Below are 18,965 nucleotides of genomic sequence, written 5' to 3'. Positions count from 1 at the left end.
TGTGTCGACATTGCAAAATACAAATTTCTATAATATTGTGTTTTCTCAGAATTAAGCTATGAGATAAAGTACAAGTAAATGTACGATATACTCACAAGAATGCATGCATTCGTTATCTCTGTTTCTGGTCTTACCGTCGTTGCTGTGGGCGAATATGTCACTGTCATAACAGTTGCAGCAGGTCGAATTCTCGTAACTATCGTTCAATATTCTTGATTCATCTTTTGTCTTCCTTCGTGTTTTGTTCACCCGATACAATTGTCAAAATGGTAGAGGGCAGATCCTGTCAGAAAATTGTGAGAACAAACCACTAGGTAATCATAGCACAAATTGAACTCAGGCGTGCAACGCAATCAAATGGCGTGATATATCTGCGGTGAGCTTACACGTACATATTACTTCGCGGAACCTTTTTTCTACCCTCACGGTAGTATGGTTGCACATTTGGACCACAACTGTCCATAACACACAAAACAGTGATGCTAGTTTAGCCTTTGATCTTTTATAACTTTTTGCACATACCCATATATTTGGAGTGAAAAGGTATTACTGTGTCTGTTTGCTTGTGTGTTTGTTTGTTTGATTGTTTGTTTTTGGTTTGTCCGCACATAGATCTCTGCTGTTTATAAGCCGATTGAGCTTAAATTCGGTGTTTATTCCCCCCTCTGCTTCTTTACCTCTGTAAACTTGTAGAGCTAGTTATTTTTCGATAAACACCCAGCAACCAAACAAATAACGACCCAGCAACAGCCTGAATCCTCGATAGCGCAATGGGTTGAGAAGCTGTTCTGCGTCGGTACTACTTTTGCGACTGAAAAGTTCCGAACGCTCTAATGTACGAAGTATACATCTCTGGAGCAAACAATACAAACATACCGCATTTAAATTAACAACTACAGGCTTGAACACATGAATCTCCATATAAAATCCATGAGTTTGGTTGTTTTCTGAATCTAGATCTGCTGTGCACAAACGTTCATCACAAGCAAATTCCCAAGGCAAGTAACTCTCATACTTTGTCTAGCGACAAGAGTAGTTCCCCTTTCAAATTTCTTTTCACTCAGTTTCTTCGACAACAGACTGCAATCCGACGGTCAGTTTTCAACAATATTTCATTTAATAAACAGATCACACGCAACCAAATGCACACATCTCATCAATTTAAACAACATAAAGCGGTTTCATACACTATTTTCCCCAGAAAACTGAACTTCATACAGTTTTTAACGTTGGAACACGGGTGCAAAAGTTCGTCTGCTAGTCCCATTTGACGAAAGAACATTATCCTAAGCGATACCAAAACATATACAGAACACACAATATCTGCCTTTGCCGCCACAGCAGAATAACAGCATATCTGTGTACTTGATTTTAGTCCAAAATAGGAAAACTGACAAGAAGTGTTAACAGAATGGAATGATTTGTACGGAACTATACAACCGCGCATTAATCGATCGCCTGCGCAGGTTGACTGGTTGAGTGAATAGGATTCGATCAAACTTTCGCAAAAGAACTCCTCTTTTCTTTGAATAACTTTGTTTGTGTGTTTGTTCGTTCATGGGCTGAAACTCCCAGGGCTTTTACGTGTATGACCGTTTTTACCCCGCCATTTAGGCAGCCATACGCCGCTTTCGGAGGAAGCATGCTGGGTATTTTCGTGTTTCTATAACCCACCGAACTCTGACATGGATTACAGGATCTTTTTCGTGCGCACTTGGTCTTGTGCTTGCGTGTACACACGGGGGTGTTCGGACACCGAGGAGAGTCTGCACACAAAGTTGACTCTGAGAAATAAATCTCTCGCCGAACGTGGGGACGAACTCACGCTGACAGCGGCCAACTGAATACAAATCCAGCGCGCTACCAACTGAGCTATATCCCCGGAGGAAAGGAGGAATAAAGAGGTTACACACCTCGTCTCACTGATTATAAAAAATAATGGTCTCAGTTCGCGGTCATGAAAAAGCTCGCTAAAGCTCGCATTTTTCATGATCCGCTAACTTCGACCATTATTTTTAATAATCACTGAGACTCGGCATGTAACCTCTACATACACGGTCGAAGTAAAACATTAAAGTCCTACCTGCCGTGAAAGAGCTGGAGATATATACAAACGACACTGTCTATTTTTCAATGTGTACGTTCCCCTAGCAAAGTAAAACTTGCGGCATGAAGCAAAATTACTACATTTAGACAACCCTTCAAAATCATAGAATGAACGCTTGAAGTGACAAGTCAGAATAGCGCAGTAGCGTAGAGCAATTGACGGGAAACAGCGCTTTTCCTTAACCTTTTTAACGCTTCGAGCTTTGTTTTGTTAAATCCAAACAAAAGATATCTTTATGTTTTTGGAATCAGGAAATTATAAAGAATAAAATGAAATTATTTTTAGATCGATTACTACAAATTTAATTTTAAATAGAATTTTGATAATTTTAATGACCAAATTCATTAATTAATTGTTAAGCTTCCAAGCTGAAATGCTATCCCATAGTCTGGGCTTCGTCGAAGATTGTTTGCCACCATTTCAATCAATTTGATTTGTTTTTTAAATGAGGGACGGTAATTATTACACTTTTTTGCTGGACCCGCTTTATATACTGGTGAAACTGGCTTCAATAAGGCTTTAGCCAGGCGTTGATGCACCCACAATTTCATAACGGAAACGTTTCAAAAGGAAGCCTATCAATGCGTAAAAGTAACTGGAAGACAGACATTTTGAGTTTATGACATGAAATACAACTCGTAAGCGAGGTGAGTTCGTGAGAATTAAATTACGGTTTGTGTTTGTTTGTTTGTTTGTTTGTTTGTTTTGTTGTTTGGTTAGTTGATTGTTTGTTGTTTTTGGTTTGTTTTTCTTTCTTGCTTGCTTGATTTTTTCCTTTCTGTTCTTAATGGGAGTTGAGGGAAGGATGCGATCATCTAACGTGTGTTCTCTTTATGTGCCAGATCTGAGTGTAAATTATGATTCATGAATAAAGTAACGTTATTGTGACCTCAATATAATCACTTCAGACTAAAGCAGGCTGTCATAGGTCATACGACACACATTTCACAAAGGAGGAGCGGGAATGCAAACCAGTATGAAGCTGTCTGACGGGCGATATCAAATTCCAGTTAGCTTTAAACTCCACGCCCATATCAAATTTCGTATTTTCCTTGAGAGTGTTTTCTATACACCAACATCACCCCCTTCCCCTCCTTTTGCACGTACAGCTGGAGTTTTGCTATTCCAAGTAGCTGAGCATAATATTCAACTAGTTTTGTACTGTCCGTAGTGTGTTTTGTTGCATTTTGTAAATTTTGTGTGGACTCATATTTTGTCGTACCATGTTTCCTTACGTTTTATCTATGTCAGGTTATGTTTCGTTCTGTTAAAGAGCGGACACACATAACAAAGGCTGCCCTGCTCACAAATTTCACTGAGGGCTTGCTTTTCAATCGATTTGTTTACACAGGCATACTGAACTACGCAGTAACTCTTTAAAATGCAGAGGACTGTGTTTAGGCAACATAACGTGGTTACGGTATTAGCCGGGTTTTTTCAGTTCACTTGCCAATTGTGGAGCGCGACTGAATCGATAGGATGACCTATTACAGGCTTTTCATTGTCATACAGACACATGATTGAAGTTGTACAACTAACGATTGTGAATCTTAATGTACAAAGAAATAGCCAAGAACTAAATATCCGCTGGGTTTCGTTTTGTCTGTCACCAAGCACCGACACTATTGGGAGGGGGGGGGGTAGGGGGCTTATTGTATTCGCCTCCAAATAAAATTGCATGGCATGTATGTTCATGCGGTTAGACCGAGACCTTCTTTGTTTATCACTCTTACAAAACGAAGACAAACCCAAATTATGAATTATATATCAGGCTGACTTCTTCTAACATAGCACATGTTTTAGTTTTGACATGTTAAAATACGGGAATGCCAATTTTGACGGCGGGGGTAGGTGCAGAAAATGGCAAGGCACCACTCATCTTCTCAGAATGCCGTGCTGTCCTGAGCTCGCTTGAAAATTGCATGGTTAAAATTCTGAAGAATCGATTGGAGTTACGCCACTCAATTTCCCTTCCTTACGTCATTTTCTTTCAGTCTAATGATTATCAGGGCCGGACTATCGGGGGGGTTATGGGGGTTGCGCAACCCCCCCCCCCCCCTAGCATAAACATGTACCTCACTTATTTAAAACATTTTTTATTTTTGTTTATTTTATGCCGTTTCATGCAAGGAGCGACCATTTTCCTATCTCAGAATATGACCTACCCATCAGCTTCAGGGGGCTTCGCCCCCTGACCCCCACAAGGGGCTCTGCCTCTTGACCCCGCCAAGAACATCCCCCTGGACCACCACTGGCAACCACCCCCCCCCCCTCCCTCCTCTTAGCCTAGTCCGGCCCTGATTATTATGAATATGTCCCTTTCTCTTGGATAAGAAACAAATGCATATTTATCGTGGTCGCCGGTGTGAGATTGTGATGTTGGGGAATTTCAGGTGTTACTATTCATGAGGTCAGTTGAGTAATTGGATGTATGAGGTCACGTGAAAGAGGTAACGTATGTCAGCCTTGGATGAATTCAGTCTCGATTGGGTTGTTCCATCTTATTAGCAGGATTGCTTCGAAGAATATTTTGCCCGAAACTAGCCGGTAATAAATCCGTTATTCATTCATCTGCCGGCTTATGTTAATATCCTTTTCCTCGACATGATTGTTATCATTTGCCAACAGTCAGCATATTAGAAAAAAACTCTGGAAACCCCGAACTATAAGCAGTTCACAATTCTTCTTTTTTTGTCAATAAGAGAGTATTACGAGACTTGTGCCTTGTTTCGATTTGCCGCTTCAACGTTAAGAACCTTGCTTTTTCTTGCGGGTGTTATGGTGGATTCTTTTGTTGTTTTTGTTGCTGTCCTTACACCTGTTCCATAATTATGCTGGTGTGCTCTTACGCCGCCCAGGCTCAACTGATCCACATCTGAATTTCGTTCCGCTGCCAGATTTAGTTATTTTACAGACGTTCCATGGAGGGATGTCGGGTCGCTGCGGTGGGCTACCCTCTGAAGATGACACTGCACTGCTACTTCGACTGTGTTCAGTGGTGGTTCTGTCCCGAGCCAAAGGTCGCAGCCCACGACCTAATATGCCCCCTACTAACGACATTGACTGTCAAGTCGCGGAGCCAGACTGAGTGAGCGTCCCCTCCAGAAAGAACAGACCGCAACTACGTCCCTCCGTCGACCCCCCAGAACGCCCCACGTTGAAGACTGACAGCAGAACTACTTTTCATGGAAGGAAGGTACAGGAACACTGACACCAGGGTCACCATGAGAGCCCCGGGCGTGAAGGGCCACAAGAGCTAGGACAATTTATAATGCTGGATTATTAATAAGATGATGATGATTATAATGATGAGGCTACGGATTTCCAATTTGGTTTGCATCTACGTGATAGGGCAGCACTCTTCGCTTACTTTCATTATATATCCTGGCGTCATCCAGGCCCGAGAACTGCTGCACCTGCCGTGTTGGTCAGGTAAACAGAAACTGAGCACCCTCCAAGTCGCATTCGTGAAGTGAATGACCCTCGGCTGTGTGATCCCAGCCTTCCCATAGGACTTTTCTGGTCACATGTTTTAGGACAATGATTTACAGGGTGATGTACGACCGAAAGGAAAACAGTTACAATATAAATCATACAAACAGCCGATCTTAACACCCCGATGTGAAATGGCTAGTGATCAGCGAAATATTTCCTTTTGTTTGTTAGTGAGGAAATATATCAAAGTCCAATCAATTGTATCTATATGTTGATATTCTCTGCATTATCTGATAAGTAGTTGCATGCTGTGCACTATTGTTTCACAAGAATGTCCAATGTGAAATATTTTTGGTGTTTTTCTATTTTTCTAATTTTGTCTGCATTGGAGGCAAACGGATCGAAGGATTCTTGTAAGTACGGTAGTACAGATACTCTTGTGTTATTTTTGTATGTCCCAATATGTGTATGTACCTGTGTCTCTGTGTGTGCATGTGTGTGTGTGTGTGTGTGTGCGTGCGTGCGCGTGTGTGTGTGTGTGTGTTTGTGTGTGTGTGTGTGTGTGTGTGTGTGTGTGCGTGCGTGCGCGTGTGTGTGTGTGTGTGTGTGTGTGTGTTTGTGTGTGTGCGTGCTCCCCGAGGAACAACACAAAATGCTGACCTGACAATAAGCCAACAAACATCGTTTTTGTCATTATTTCGTATGAGCAAAAGTACGCACAATAACAGACGGGATCCCCATTCTGAACGTATTTTTTAGAATGCAATTCCGTTACATTAGTTCGAGATAACATGTTATACGTGTCTGTGACGTCAAAGGCAACTTCTTCGTCACTTTTCTTCCAGTCTAATATTTGACAGAGCTGCCATCATATTTGCGAGTTCCGTAAAAATTGACATATTCCTTTTTTTCAAAGTGATTTATGACTTTTCGTTGTGCACTTTGCGATTACAGAGATGAGTTGAAATTTGACCATAAGTTGCTGCAATAATTATTAACATTGAATCAGTCTTTGAGTGTGAATGCTTACAATCATCCAAAGCCGCGATGGTTTTACAAATAATCAGCCTGATTGGCTTTTACTTTGACAATCCACGTTTCGCCTGAAAGCTCAAACCCATTCACCACCTCAATTTGTTACATGGGGAACAGTGTTCAATATATTTTGTTTTGGTAATTGATAATTGCAAAGACAAGAGGTTTGTAGTTGACATCAAATAAGGGCACTATTCTTCATTTAAGTGGTGTTCTCTTTGTTAGCATTCGAACTCTGTTTTAATACCTTGTAGATGGCAGCTGCAATTGATTTATTTTACTAAAACAATTAAATCCATCAACAGTTTTTAAAAGCTTGCCATGTCTACTTGGTACACTGGACAACTTATGTGGCGAAAATTCCATTCCACACTTCAATATGGTTGTCTTGCTATACGTAGTAAGGATAGCTGACTATCGCGGATATTGGAACTAATCTCAACGAGAATAATTTCTACTGAAATACCTTTCATATAAACAAAACAAAAAACACTGCCATCAAAACTAAGACATATGCCCCTTTATAATGCATATTCGTATCCTTACTAAGTACACACAAATCCAGGCACTAAATTCTGTGTTAAAATATGCCAAGCAGGTATTGGAATTACAAAGATCCACACATTATGCTGACATTGTTGCAGGTGCATCTTTCAAGACTTATGGTGAGCCGGTCACTGCCATTGACAACACAAGTGCAACGCTGTTTTTCTCCGTGACCAACGTATGCAAAAATGACAGTGCTACGAAAAACATCAAAGTTCAACAAAAGAACGAACAACCTCCACACCTTGTGATCTGCAACATAGACCTCAGCAATGGAGGATGTGATGCCTCGCCGGGTTGCACGTGTGGTAGTCGGTCACACAATTACTCTGTCACCAGTCTCATCGAGGGTCCATTGCCACAGCAGTGGGAGCTGGTTGGACAACTTCAGAATGGTGAAGAGTTTCAGACCAACGTTTGGGTAAATGTGACACCAACTGACACTCTTGGTAAGTTTCAGGACACTTAAGCTATACTTCTGTATTGAGGGTATGGTGGGGAGGGTGGTTGACTGGTACGTTTAAATCAAAAACAGTGAAGTGGAAAGTGCAAGTGGAGAGTCCATCACTTCAATCATATTGTGAAATATTACGTGCGATAAAACTAAGCCTCAAACGAGTTTTTTTTTAAGCTAGCAGTCAAATGTATCCACAATTGCAATCGTCATTCCATAATATCATCAGCAATGCAGTTTAATGCATTTGGTGGCTCGGTTCGAATAGTTGAGAATGAAGTCTTTTTTGTAGAAATGCCAGGCACCGGTTTGTGCCTGGAGCGATACATCCCAGCTAAGTTATCAGAAGTAAATATCTGTCTGGTGTGTTCAAAACACCGAATGTTCAAGGAACTGATATATTTCACAGGGAATGTAATATGTTAATGTGTATATGAATATGAAAAATGCATTTGATTTAATCTTTAGGTACACAGCCTCCAGATGACATCGTTATTGATGATGTGACAACTTCTGAAGAGGGTTTCATTTCAACAGATACAATCGACGACAACGGTATAAAACATAGGCTGTAACTGTCTGTCTGTCTGTCTGTCTGTCTGTCTGTCTGTCTGTATGTCTGTCTGTCTGTCTGTCTGTCTGTCTGTCTGTCTGTCTGTCTGTCTGTCTGTATGCCTGTCTGTCTATCTGGCTGTCTGGTTGTCTGATTATGCTAGCTATCTTTTTTCGCTGTAAAACTGTTGTTGCAGTGAATTTGTTTTGACACTGTGCCTCTATGTTTCTAGCATTCATCATCTAAATTGTGATTCTGCCAGAGTTGGGGACCAGTTCGCCTGAGATGGGCGATAAAACCCCCTTCTTCATGACATCAATGTTTGGATTCATGCTTCTGGCAATCATTGGTTGTGTGTTTCTGATGGTTCTTGTGGTGGCCATACTCGTCGGATTTCTCTTCAAAAGAAGAAGTAAGATGACTAGTCAAGTACGTTTCAGCCACGTAAGTTATGGATGTCATGTTTAAGATACATGTGTTGTTTGCTGATTTTTGCTTTTATACATTGTATATTCAAGATTATAAAATGTGTATTTTCTCATAATTATTTAATTTACAGATTAATAAACAAAGTAGTTTGCGGTAAAATACGTGTTATTCGCGCATGTGCCGTTCACGGGTCTGTGTTTTTGTTTGCTCAGGTCTCAAGTTTATAAGCCTGCTTTTTCAAATGTATTCATTCCTTCGCATAATTATTGGAATTGACTAGGCATCAAAATATCGGAAGGATATCTCCCGAGTATCTTCATATCACTTCTCCTGCTGGTCTCTCTATGTTATTATTTTTCCATTGTACTTAAAAATTCGAACGTAATTTAAAGTTTGTTTATAATGTGGATCTGTCCACACACAAAAATACACGTATTTTACAATTGAAAACAAAACTAAACTAACAACTGTGTACCTGACAGCAGCCCTGAAAGTTCAACAAATGATGTACTCGCCTTTGGCTAGTGATTCTGAAAATGTACTAGCCAGAGAGCAAACTTTATTTACTAGACAAATCAACCATTTGTTTCAGCAACTTTACTCGCATTTGGCGAGTAGATGAACATTTCTACTAGCCAGTTACATATTCTACTCGCCAGTAAAATACTCGCCACTTTCAGGCTTGTTCAGACAGTCGTCTCCAAAATATCACAGCGGAGACTATTATTACTAGTGCATCAAGCGGTTTTAGTTTCAATGCGAAATAATGCGCATGAATTAAAAACATTGTTCTAACATTTGCAGGCCGGACAGAAAGTCTCCCACCGCCTCCCGCTCCTCACGCGTTTAGACCTCCAGCCCTGGACGCGGTCATGTTCCATGTGTCGCCAGCAGTACAGGACCATAGGGACTCTTTCCTTAGCGTGCAGGGTCACATCTACCATGAAATCTCTGACGACAGTGAACCTTGTATGTTAACTAGAGAGAGAGACAGACAGACAGACAGAGAGAGAGAGCGTGTGTGTGTGTGTGTGTGTGTGTGTGTGTGTGTGTGTGTGTGTGTGTGTGTGTGTGTGTGAGAGAGAGAGAGAGAGAGAGAGAGAGAGAGAGAGAGAGACATAGGCCAAGCCATAGGCCTGTCAGACACACACAGAGACAGGGGATAAGACACGATTTTGTTTACAAGTGCTATGCCACAGATAAGTGTAGAGCCTATCCTCTTTTGGGGAAGAACTACTTGGAAGAGGGTTAATAAGTTGTTTTTTTCTAAAGAGTGAGAGAGAGAGAGTAACAGAGAATGTGAGTTTGTTGGTACGTACATGCTTTGCTTTATTGGTGTACTGATCCACAAGAATATGCGTATTGAAATGCTCAAGTGTCACACACTGTTCTTTGATATAGTATTTCCGCTACTCAAACACCAAAAGTAATGCAAACAAGTAGCGTACAGGACGATATGATTATGTCCACACTTTCACAAAGGGTCATGGTGGTTTTCGTACAGAATGGGATTGTTTGGCAAACATTCACCTTGAACGAACACTGTGGAAAGCGTTTTGTTTTACAGTCTCGATGACTAATTGCCATCTTCATTTTTTGCAGCTGTAGGACACACATTTTATATTCACTAGTTACTTCCTCGTATGTTTGTTTCGTTCGTTGTTGTTGTTGTTTGGTGGTGTGTGTTTTTTGGGGTGGGGGGGTGTCCATGATGTTTTTTTAGGTTCAGTTACTTCATTTTGGTGGTATGAGTTTTAAGCGCGAAGTTTTGAAATTAATGTCAAGTGCCTGTGGTTAATTTTTCGCGTGTATTGGGGGGTGTTCTTTTCGTGTATGGGGAGGGGGAGGGTCTGTGTCTTTGTTAATTGAAGTTACGCAGGTTGCTTCAGAAGCAACTCGTTGCTTTAACAACCAAGCCATGATATTAACTCTATGATTTGTTTCCAGCTACTACTCCAGTTCTGAGTGAGGTGTACTTCGACTCCTCCTCTTTTTCTGACGACACTGGCCCTGAAGGCTACCTGCATCCAGTAGCGTCGGATTCGGAAACAGCGACATCGTCAAGAATCGTCCCTCAAGCAGTAGCGGGTGGAATTAGTCAGGAGGCAACGCCAACTGTCGTGGTTAAGACGGAGACGGGTGGAGCCGAAGACTTGTCTACTGTCGACATGGTGACGCCGAAGAAAGACCCACCATATCAAAACATTGTGAATATGTCGTAGATCAACACCCATCAACCAGGATAACATATTGCGCAGTGAAAAAACGCGCAGATACTCAAAAATACAAAGGAGGTTTTGAGAATAATACACATTTGAAAAAAAGTACGGAAGAAACTGAGTCACGGTTGAATGTATGTATATTACAGGTTATTGACGCATTAATGGTCGACGATCCAAAGATTGAAACGAGGGTTGTTCTAGTCGGACTTCACGTGGGCACTAGTTGCATGCAAAAACTAGTCTGACACATTGACTGTGGGGAAGATCAATCAGTTTTAAGAGGAACTAATTTAGTTTGAAATGCTTGGTTCTGTGTTATTGTTTTACGTGAATGCTTACATTGATTAGCCCTATTAAACCTAATGGAGGTTTCACGCACTCTGATTATACCATATGTATACGGCTAACTGCATGATTCAATAAAATAAATGTTAGTGTGTTATGTGTGTTATGGTAACCACCGACTTTTAATTTACATGTGTTGAGAAACGTGCACTCTTTATCTCGCTCTTCAAAGTTGCTGGTTTGGTCGTGCAAGCCAGAGGGCCCACGTACCTGTTTCCTGAACTGAGAAGGTTCAAATCTAAAACTAAACCATGAATGTTTCGTCGAACAGAGCACTCTATTCAGCTTGATTGAAAAGAATATAATTGCTTTGACCTAGTTTATGTGTGCGCTGAAGGCGTTCGTCGATAGGCTTTTTAAAAAAAAGCAGCTGTGCGAGTTTTCGCGAATCTGTCTCGTTGCTCAGCTGTCTCGTTGACATTGTTGTCCTTGACATTCTGTATGGTTGAATACCACGGAACTATTGCGTGGGAGCTGAACGTATGTTCTAGTCAGCGATACAGGCACCTGCGGTCGCATGATAAGTTCACTGAAACCTGTAAGTGTAAAACGCTAAAATACGAGTACAGGAAAATGTATGCATCACAAAGGAAAGAAAATCAAAAGCAGCTTTGGAGTCACAGAGAGAGAACAAAATGTTATTAGTCGATATCCGATTGTTAGTTATCTCATTCTTAAATCAGTAACTTTATTTTGTGGGTATGAGTTTTAAGTGCGATTTTTTAAAATTAATGTCACGTGCCCGTGGTTAATTGTCCGCGTACATTGGGCTGGGAGAGATAGAGCGAGATGTAGCTCAGAGAGAGAGGGGGGGAGGAATGATTATAGATTCGACTACGATAGCAGTTCTAGTTTTCTAAAAATAAATATTAGTAAGAGTGTCGCAGTTTCTGAAAATTCAGGAGTTGAAAAGTGAAGAGTAGGAATCTAGTCATACTGCGCATTAATCTAAATAGGCCAACGTGCTCAGGTGCACCCATACAATACAAGAGAGTTGTCGATATAAAACAGTGTCTACATACCAAAAGACTGAGTATCTTAGTTTCTCTCTTCTTCTGTTCGACTTAAGACGCAGTGACCCACTCAAGATCAATTTGACACCTCTAGGACAGATAATTATGTCACCCTGACTTTCGATATTTACATTGACCTAGTTGAGAGCTAGTGGGTCTGTATTTTATCCATGTATGTCAACCCCAGTGACGGCCTTGATGATGGCCCAACCTAAGTTACCTTCACTTTGTTGTGTCCCCACTTGAATAAAGATCACACATGTGTGCCATATTGGTTGTGGTAACTTTAACTCAATTTGGCGCATTTTAACAGATGACCCCATTTCGGAAACCCATAGCATTGTACCTTTTGGTCAAGGTTAGGTAATTTTTGATGAAGACTAAAAAACAAACATAGCAAAAATGATTCGTCCCACTGTGAATGATCAACAAAACTGTATCTTCAGTAGCTATTCATGATTTGTGTAAATTCAGTAGAGGAAGCTCAGGTAAGGTACTATTCTGTATCATGTAGAACTAGCTTTGCTTGACTCCCCAAACAAAAGTACAATAACTCTACAATACGAAACGGCGTGAATTCTTCTGAATTAAGACGAATGTCGATCATCTTGGACACTCTATTCCTTTCCTTTTTTATCGCACCGTTTACCGAGAAATATTAATAACTCAGTGATTACATATCAAATTCAACACGTTGTCTTTAAACATGATCAGATTATTGAAGGTGATCCATTTTTCTTCTCTTTAAGAGAGACAGTGACAGAAAAAGAGAAGTTAAGCGGATGTTAATACTATGTACCTGCTTTTTTAGTTCATTGTCATTCATTTCTTAGTGTGTACAGATTACAATAAGGTGTTTGATACTATAGAGTTATAATCTCACTTTGCAGTATATTTTCAAGCAATAAAACAACAACATGCCTGTCTGTCTATTTGTTTTTCTGTCGTTCTGTTGGTCCCGTTTAGAAATCGCTTCTGCAGCTGTTTACATACTTGCGCATTACCACACTTACGACACCATTCAATCAGTTAATCAATAGACTGTCGGCTTGACATATCATAAGGGTGTCCACATGACTAATGCCCTGAATTGTTCTCGAACGCCGAAGGGAAAATATGTGACCCTCCACCACGAAATGAGTCGCATGTCACCTCGCGGGGTTCTGCGCTAGGCTTAATATAAGTCCGGGGTGTGTCTGGTAACAGTGTGAGGGTCACCTTAGTCACAGGCTTATAACTCAAACAGTTTTTGCTCGCTTCTAAAACGGTTTTCACCACTGGATAGAGCATAAAAAATCCTTTAGGAAAATGTAAAACTATGAAAATCATGCAAAGGTGACATGCGACTCATTCCGTGGTGGAGGGGCACAAATATTGTGTTTCGCTTTGCTTTCACATGCTCTAATCGACACATTTACAGCACACACACACACACACACACACACACACACACACACACATACAGTCACACACACACACAAACACACACACACACACTCACACACACAGTCACACACACACACACACACACACACACACACACACACACACACACATACAATGTCAAAAGTTATGTGGCCAAGATACGGACTGCAGTTCGGTTTACCACCAATGATCTTTAGACAGGCTTTAACAACGGTGCATACCTCCACTTGCACAAATACAAAAATGTAACAGTCTAGGTGCTCTTAGGCAGAGTAAGGCATTAATTTCTTCATGAGGGCGAACCAGTTTGTCACCATGGGTTTGGGTTCGAGGCGTAGATGGGTGATTTGTATTTTACGAAGTACCGTTCAGTGCAAACTCTAAACGGGCGAAATCGCAGTATCGTCTTCAAATTTACACAGAACGATTTGCTTTTAAAGACGCGGCGTTTTCAACGGAATCTAATGACTTGGAAACACCTAGATACCTAGAACGCATACCATCGAAGACATGACAGTACAAAATAAACCTCTCAGCATAAAAAATTTCTGAGAATAAAGTTTTCGGCAACGCAACAGACGAAGAAGGTACTTAATGAGACGCTATCTGTGAGATTAATGCATCAAAAATCCTCGCTCTGCACAGAAAAGGTTGATGTTGGTATGTTTCCAAGTGGAGGGTAATATAATCTTGTCGAATGTTAAAGCCTTGCTTGATCTGTAATAGTGAGCGAAACTGTATCAAATGTTTTCGTTGGAAGATCTGTGCCTTTTATGACAAAGATCAACATTTTTGCCAATTCTTTAAAATAAACTTTGCACTGATTAATGTTTATGCAAGAGTACGTATATGTGCATTCCTGGCAAAAATGTTTGTATGGAGGTATGAGAACAAAGCATAGTGCTATTAAGCTAAAGAAGATGCACTCTTACAAGTACTCAAAACATCTTTTGTCCTCGAGTAACTCTTGGTTTGGTAAAGAAAAGTTCACAACATATTTTGTCCGCAACTCTTTCTCTTCAAACTTCAGAACTTCTTGCCGTTGCTGTACACAGTATTGTGCTGAAGAATACATAGACTATAACTAAGCAGTAGATTCTAGTCTGTAATTAGTGGCCTATACATGTTTTGAAGTGTCCGCGAGTAAATCTGTCAAGAAATAAGACAAACCACGTATCTACTTATCTCACGGAACAGAAACATGACCCAGAGTAAATATGATACAGCATGATAATTGCATATCTGTTGAAACAGTTGTCAACTTATAAGTTTAAAGATTGCTTCTAGTCACAGCAGGTGCATGGTAATATATCTAAAACTACATACTACAGGTAAAGATATACAGTAAACTACCTTGTATACGCCCAGTATCGCGTAAACGCCCACCCCCTACTTTTGACTAAATTATCGTTATTCTAGCAAAGGAACCGCTCCTGCAAAGGATATAGTACATAGTAAACGTCCACCCTCAACTTTAGGGCAAAATTGGTGAATAGGGGGGAAGCGGGGGGCGTATACAAGGTAGTTTACGGTATATATAGATACGGTATATATATATAAGGACACTTACAAGCTGGGGTAGATCATACATGTATTAATACAAAGAGGAATGCGGATGACAATATTCATCTGTGTGAACACACACACACACACACACACACACACACACACACACACACGCACGCACACACACACACACACACACACACACACACACTATTTTTCTTAGTTTGACATCTCCTTTTTACCTTAACATCGGCGGTAGAAATACTAATCAAAAGTGATCTCGTTATCCTTCGTTTATTACTTCTTGTGAGAAAAATAATCGATTGGATTCTTATAAGACGTAGTTGTCGAATGTATGGATCGTCATGTATTTTATTGAAAATATGTACAAGTGATTTGATCATATAACGAGTCAAATAAGTTTGTACTTACTTTGTACATATTATTCCGTGGTATTATTGCATGGTTGTGTTTATATGACTATTCACACTGTTGTTCTTTCGTGTTGGTTAATTGTTTTCATTCATCAATATTGTTTTTCTCTTTAAAAAGAAATGTCCTGCTCATTCAGCCTTTCCCCTGTGTTAAAATTGTCCTTGAAGAAGGTACTTGTTTCTCGTTACAATGCTGTTCCTTGTCACAAATGTCTTCCTTGTCACAGTTTTTGACCTTATGCTGTGTTGTATTTCCCCCAGCTGGTGGTATTGAATACCTAATTGGGAACCAGGAACGCGTCAACAAGAAAGCTTGAAACCCCACGTTGTTTATGTACACACGGACGACGACCTTGACCCTGCATAGATTACATACCGTAAGCTTATCCGACATTGCTTATGGCTGCCTGCCGAAGCCACAATTTTATAAAATTAAAAAAATTTACTGTATAATCTATAGAACAAGAGGCGAAGCCTTCAAGGCTCCCGTAAGAAATCGACAAACAGTAACACAAACTCAATCACTCCGTCACACATACGCACACACAGTAAGCATAGACACAGTGCAAGAGTGGGAGACGCTAGATCTAGATCTGTCTGTCTGTAGTCTACTTACGGGGACACGACTGCCACTGAGATCGACACTGCCCTTTCGACAGCGCTTCCTCGCGCAGACACTGAAAACACGCTGTGCAGATCAACCTGTAGGAAATCTCCTTTGGTATCTTCTTTATTCTATTTTTTCTGGAGCCGCTACGAAACCGAACAATGTGAAATCGTCTTCCCCGAATCGGCGAATGCAGCTCGGTTAGAACTGAGAAGTGAATCTATACCACAATGCTTCACGCGATCTGACCTAACCTTGACCCCTGACCTGGTCTACATACCACACACAACACAAACCAGTCACCTATTTTTACCCCCCCCCCCCCCCCAAAAAAAACCCACCACCACCCGTTTTCTTTGGATACACACTTTATCTACCTACGTGCCGACGAAATGTTGATCATTGCTTCAATACTTTGAAGCTGTTGCTTGGATAATAACCCGGTAAAATTAGTATTTCGGTGTTCAGTCAAATGTTAAAGTTTCTATAACACACGCACGCACACACGCACGCACGCACGCACAGACAGACAAAAGTTAGCATCGCATAGGCTACACTTACGTGAGCCAAAAACAACCACTCATATGATATCAGCAAGTATTTTCAAAGGAATCACACCACACAACCAAATGGCCCTGATATAGCGCTTCACATCCTTTCATACGTCATCATGTAGCCCAGGCGTTTGTCTTGAGTACAAAAAGTCAATTACTGTTCTGAGACAAACAGTGCATAAAACCGCTTCACATACACACAATCACGCACAGACATTTCTATCATGTGCACTTCCACTCTGTCAATATTCATAATAAAGATTCTGTCTAACCTAAAAATGTATTATGCAGAATAACATACAACTTGCGTTGACTGACAAAATACACATCCGTATAATCATGGCGTGTCGGACATGAATACGTGTGATCATATCTAAATCACATAAAACACACAATGAAAATGAAAATAACGAAAGGTGAAAGCCACGCAACATCAAAAGCAGAAGAACAATTACCTTACCAGGTGAAGATTTACGTAAGTTTTACCCAAGCGTCTGTGAATTACTGAAACAGGTACACTTAAGTATGGCCGCCGCAGTCTACTAGTCATAACCCTTTCCGACAAAGTCGACAAAGCATACCGCTGTGGTTTCCCAAAAATATCTCTCGCACTATCATATTTCTTTCTCTCTCTCTCTCTCTCTCTCTCTCTCTCTCTCTCTCTCTCTCTCTCTCTCTCTCTCTCTCTCTCTCTGTCTGTGTGTGTGTGTGTGCGCGCGTGCATGCCTGCGTGTGTGCGTGCATGCCACCGTACGGGGTGTGTGGGGGAGGGGGTGATTTGTTGTTTTAACGTCCCTTCCATCAATCTCGGCTATCCAGGAACAATGGTTTGCGTGAAAGGAACAGAGTAAAGTTTAGGTCAGGCAATCGATAGCTCTGTCATGACAGGGTGTTGCATTCTGTTTGGTGTAACACGATAACTTGTCCCAACTCGCACTCGATTCATTTCGTCACACAGTCTAGTCATCTCAGTTGCTCTACATATTTGAACCTGCTGGCGTATCGTGCCGGTGTTATGATACAGGCGTGACGAGACTCCTCGTTTTCGGCTGCTCTTTTCATGCCAGTAGACTTCTAATTCTAACAGCAGTAATTACGAGCATTATGATTTTTTAAAAATCTGCCACTTGGATCTAGAGACACGAAAGATACCACAGTTGTGGCAACTTGGTATTACATTTTATTCCCCCCTCTGCTTCTTTACCTCTGTAAACTTGTAGGGGTAGTTATTTTTCGATAATGACCCAGCAACCAAACAAATAACGACCCAGCAACAGCCTGAATCCTCGATAGTGCAATGGGTTGAGAAGTTGTTCTGTTTCGGTACCACTTTTTGCGACTGAAAAGTTCCGAACGCTCTTACGTCAATCATTCAATCAATATGAAGCTTATATAGCGCGTATTCCGTGGGTACAGTTCTAAGCGCTTGTCGAAGTACGAAGTATACATCTCTGGAGCAAACAATACAAACATACCGCATTTAAATTAACAACTACAGGCCTGAACACATGAATCTTCATATAAAATCCATGAGTTCGGTTGTTTTCTGAATCTAGATTTGCCGTGCTCAAACGTTCATCACAAGCAATTTCCCGCAAGGCAAGTAACTCATACTTTGTCTAGCGACAAGAGTAGTTCCCCTTCTTTTCACTCAGTTTCTTCGACAACAGACTGCAATCCGACGGTCAGTTTTCAACAATATTTCATTTAATAAACAGATCACACGCAACCAAATGCACACATCTCATCAATTTAAACAACATAAAGCGGTTTCATACACTATTTTCCCCAGAAAACTAAACTTCATACAGTTTTTAACGTTGGAACACGGGTGCAAAAGTTCGTCTGCTAGTCACATTTGACGAAAGAACATTATCCTAAGCGATACCAAAACATATACAGAACACACAATATCTGCCTTCGCCGCCACAGCAGCATAACAGCATATCTGTGTACTTGATTTTAGTTCAAAATAGGAAAACTGACAAGAAGTGTTAACAGAATGGAATGATTTGCACGGAACTATACAACCGCGCATCAATCGATCCCCTGCGCAGGTTGACTGGTCGAGTGAATAGGATTCGATCAAACTTTCGCAAAAAAACTCCTCTTTTCTTTGAATAACTGAAGAAAGGAGGAATAAAGAGGTTACACACCTCGTCTCAGTGATTATAAAAAATAATGGTCTTAGTTCGCGGTCATGAAAAAGCTCGCTAAAGCTCGCATTTTTCATGATCCACTAACTTCGACCATTATTTTTAATAATCACTGAGACTCGGCGTGTAACCTCTACATATTCA

The 18,965-nt window shown here is 40.8% G+C and overlaps 1 protein-coding gene across 2 annotated transcripts; it reads left to right on the top strand.

Annotated features, from left to right (window-relative positions):
- Positions 1–4,844: 4,844 nt before the first annotated feature.
- On the top strand, positions 4,845–13,000 carry LOC138972733 (uncharacterized). Of its 2 annotated transcripts, XM_070345391.1 has the most exons (6): positions 4,845–5,955; positions 7,222–7,572; positions 8,046–8,132; positions 8,393–8,542; positions 9,364–9,528; positions 10,507–13,000. In XM_070345391.1, the coding sequence occupies exons 1-6, from the start codon at positions 5,874–5,876 to the stop codon at positions 10,779–10,781; spliced, it is 1,110 nt and encodes a 369-aa protein (XP_070201492.1). In that variant the 5' UTR covers positions 4,845–5,873; the 3' UTR covers positions 10,782–13,000. The 2 variants fall into 2 exon arrangements, with proteins under 2 accessions (XP_070201492.1, XP_070201491.1); XM_070345390.1 differs by lacking the exon at positions 4,845–5,955 and having other exon boundaries at positions 7,045–7,572.
- Positions 13,001–18,965: the final 5,965 nt, after the last annotated feature.

Source organism: Littorina saxatilis, linkage group LG8 (genome assembly GCF_037325665.1).
Source record: "Littorina saxatilis isolate snail1 linkage group LG8, US_GU_Lsax_2.0, whole genome shotgun sequence".
Taxonomy (NCBI): domain Eukaryota; kingdom Metazoa; phylum Mollusca; class Gastropoda; order Littorinimorpha; family Littorinidae; genus Littorina; species Littorina saxatilis.
This window is presented reverse-complemented; position numbering and strand designations above follow the sequence as displayed.

Excerpts from the sequence above, each read along its gene's own strand:
- LOC138972733 (XM_070345390.1), top strand. The coding sequence starts at position 7,104 with ATGCATATTCGTATCCTTACTAAGTACACACAAATCCAGGCACTAAAT. Across the intron at positions 7,573-8,045 it reads GACACCAACTGACACTCTTG|GTACACAGCCTCCAGATGAC; the intron begins GTAAGTTTCAGG and ends TTTAATCTTTAG. Across the intron at positions 8,133-8,392 it reads AGATACAATCGACGACAACG|AGTTGGGGACCAGTTCGCCT; the intron begins GTATAAAACATA and ends TGATTCTGCCAG.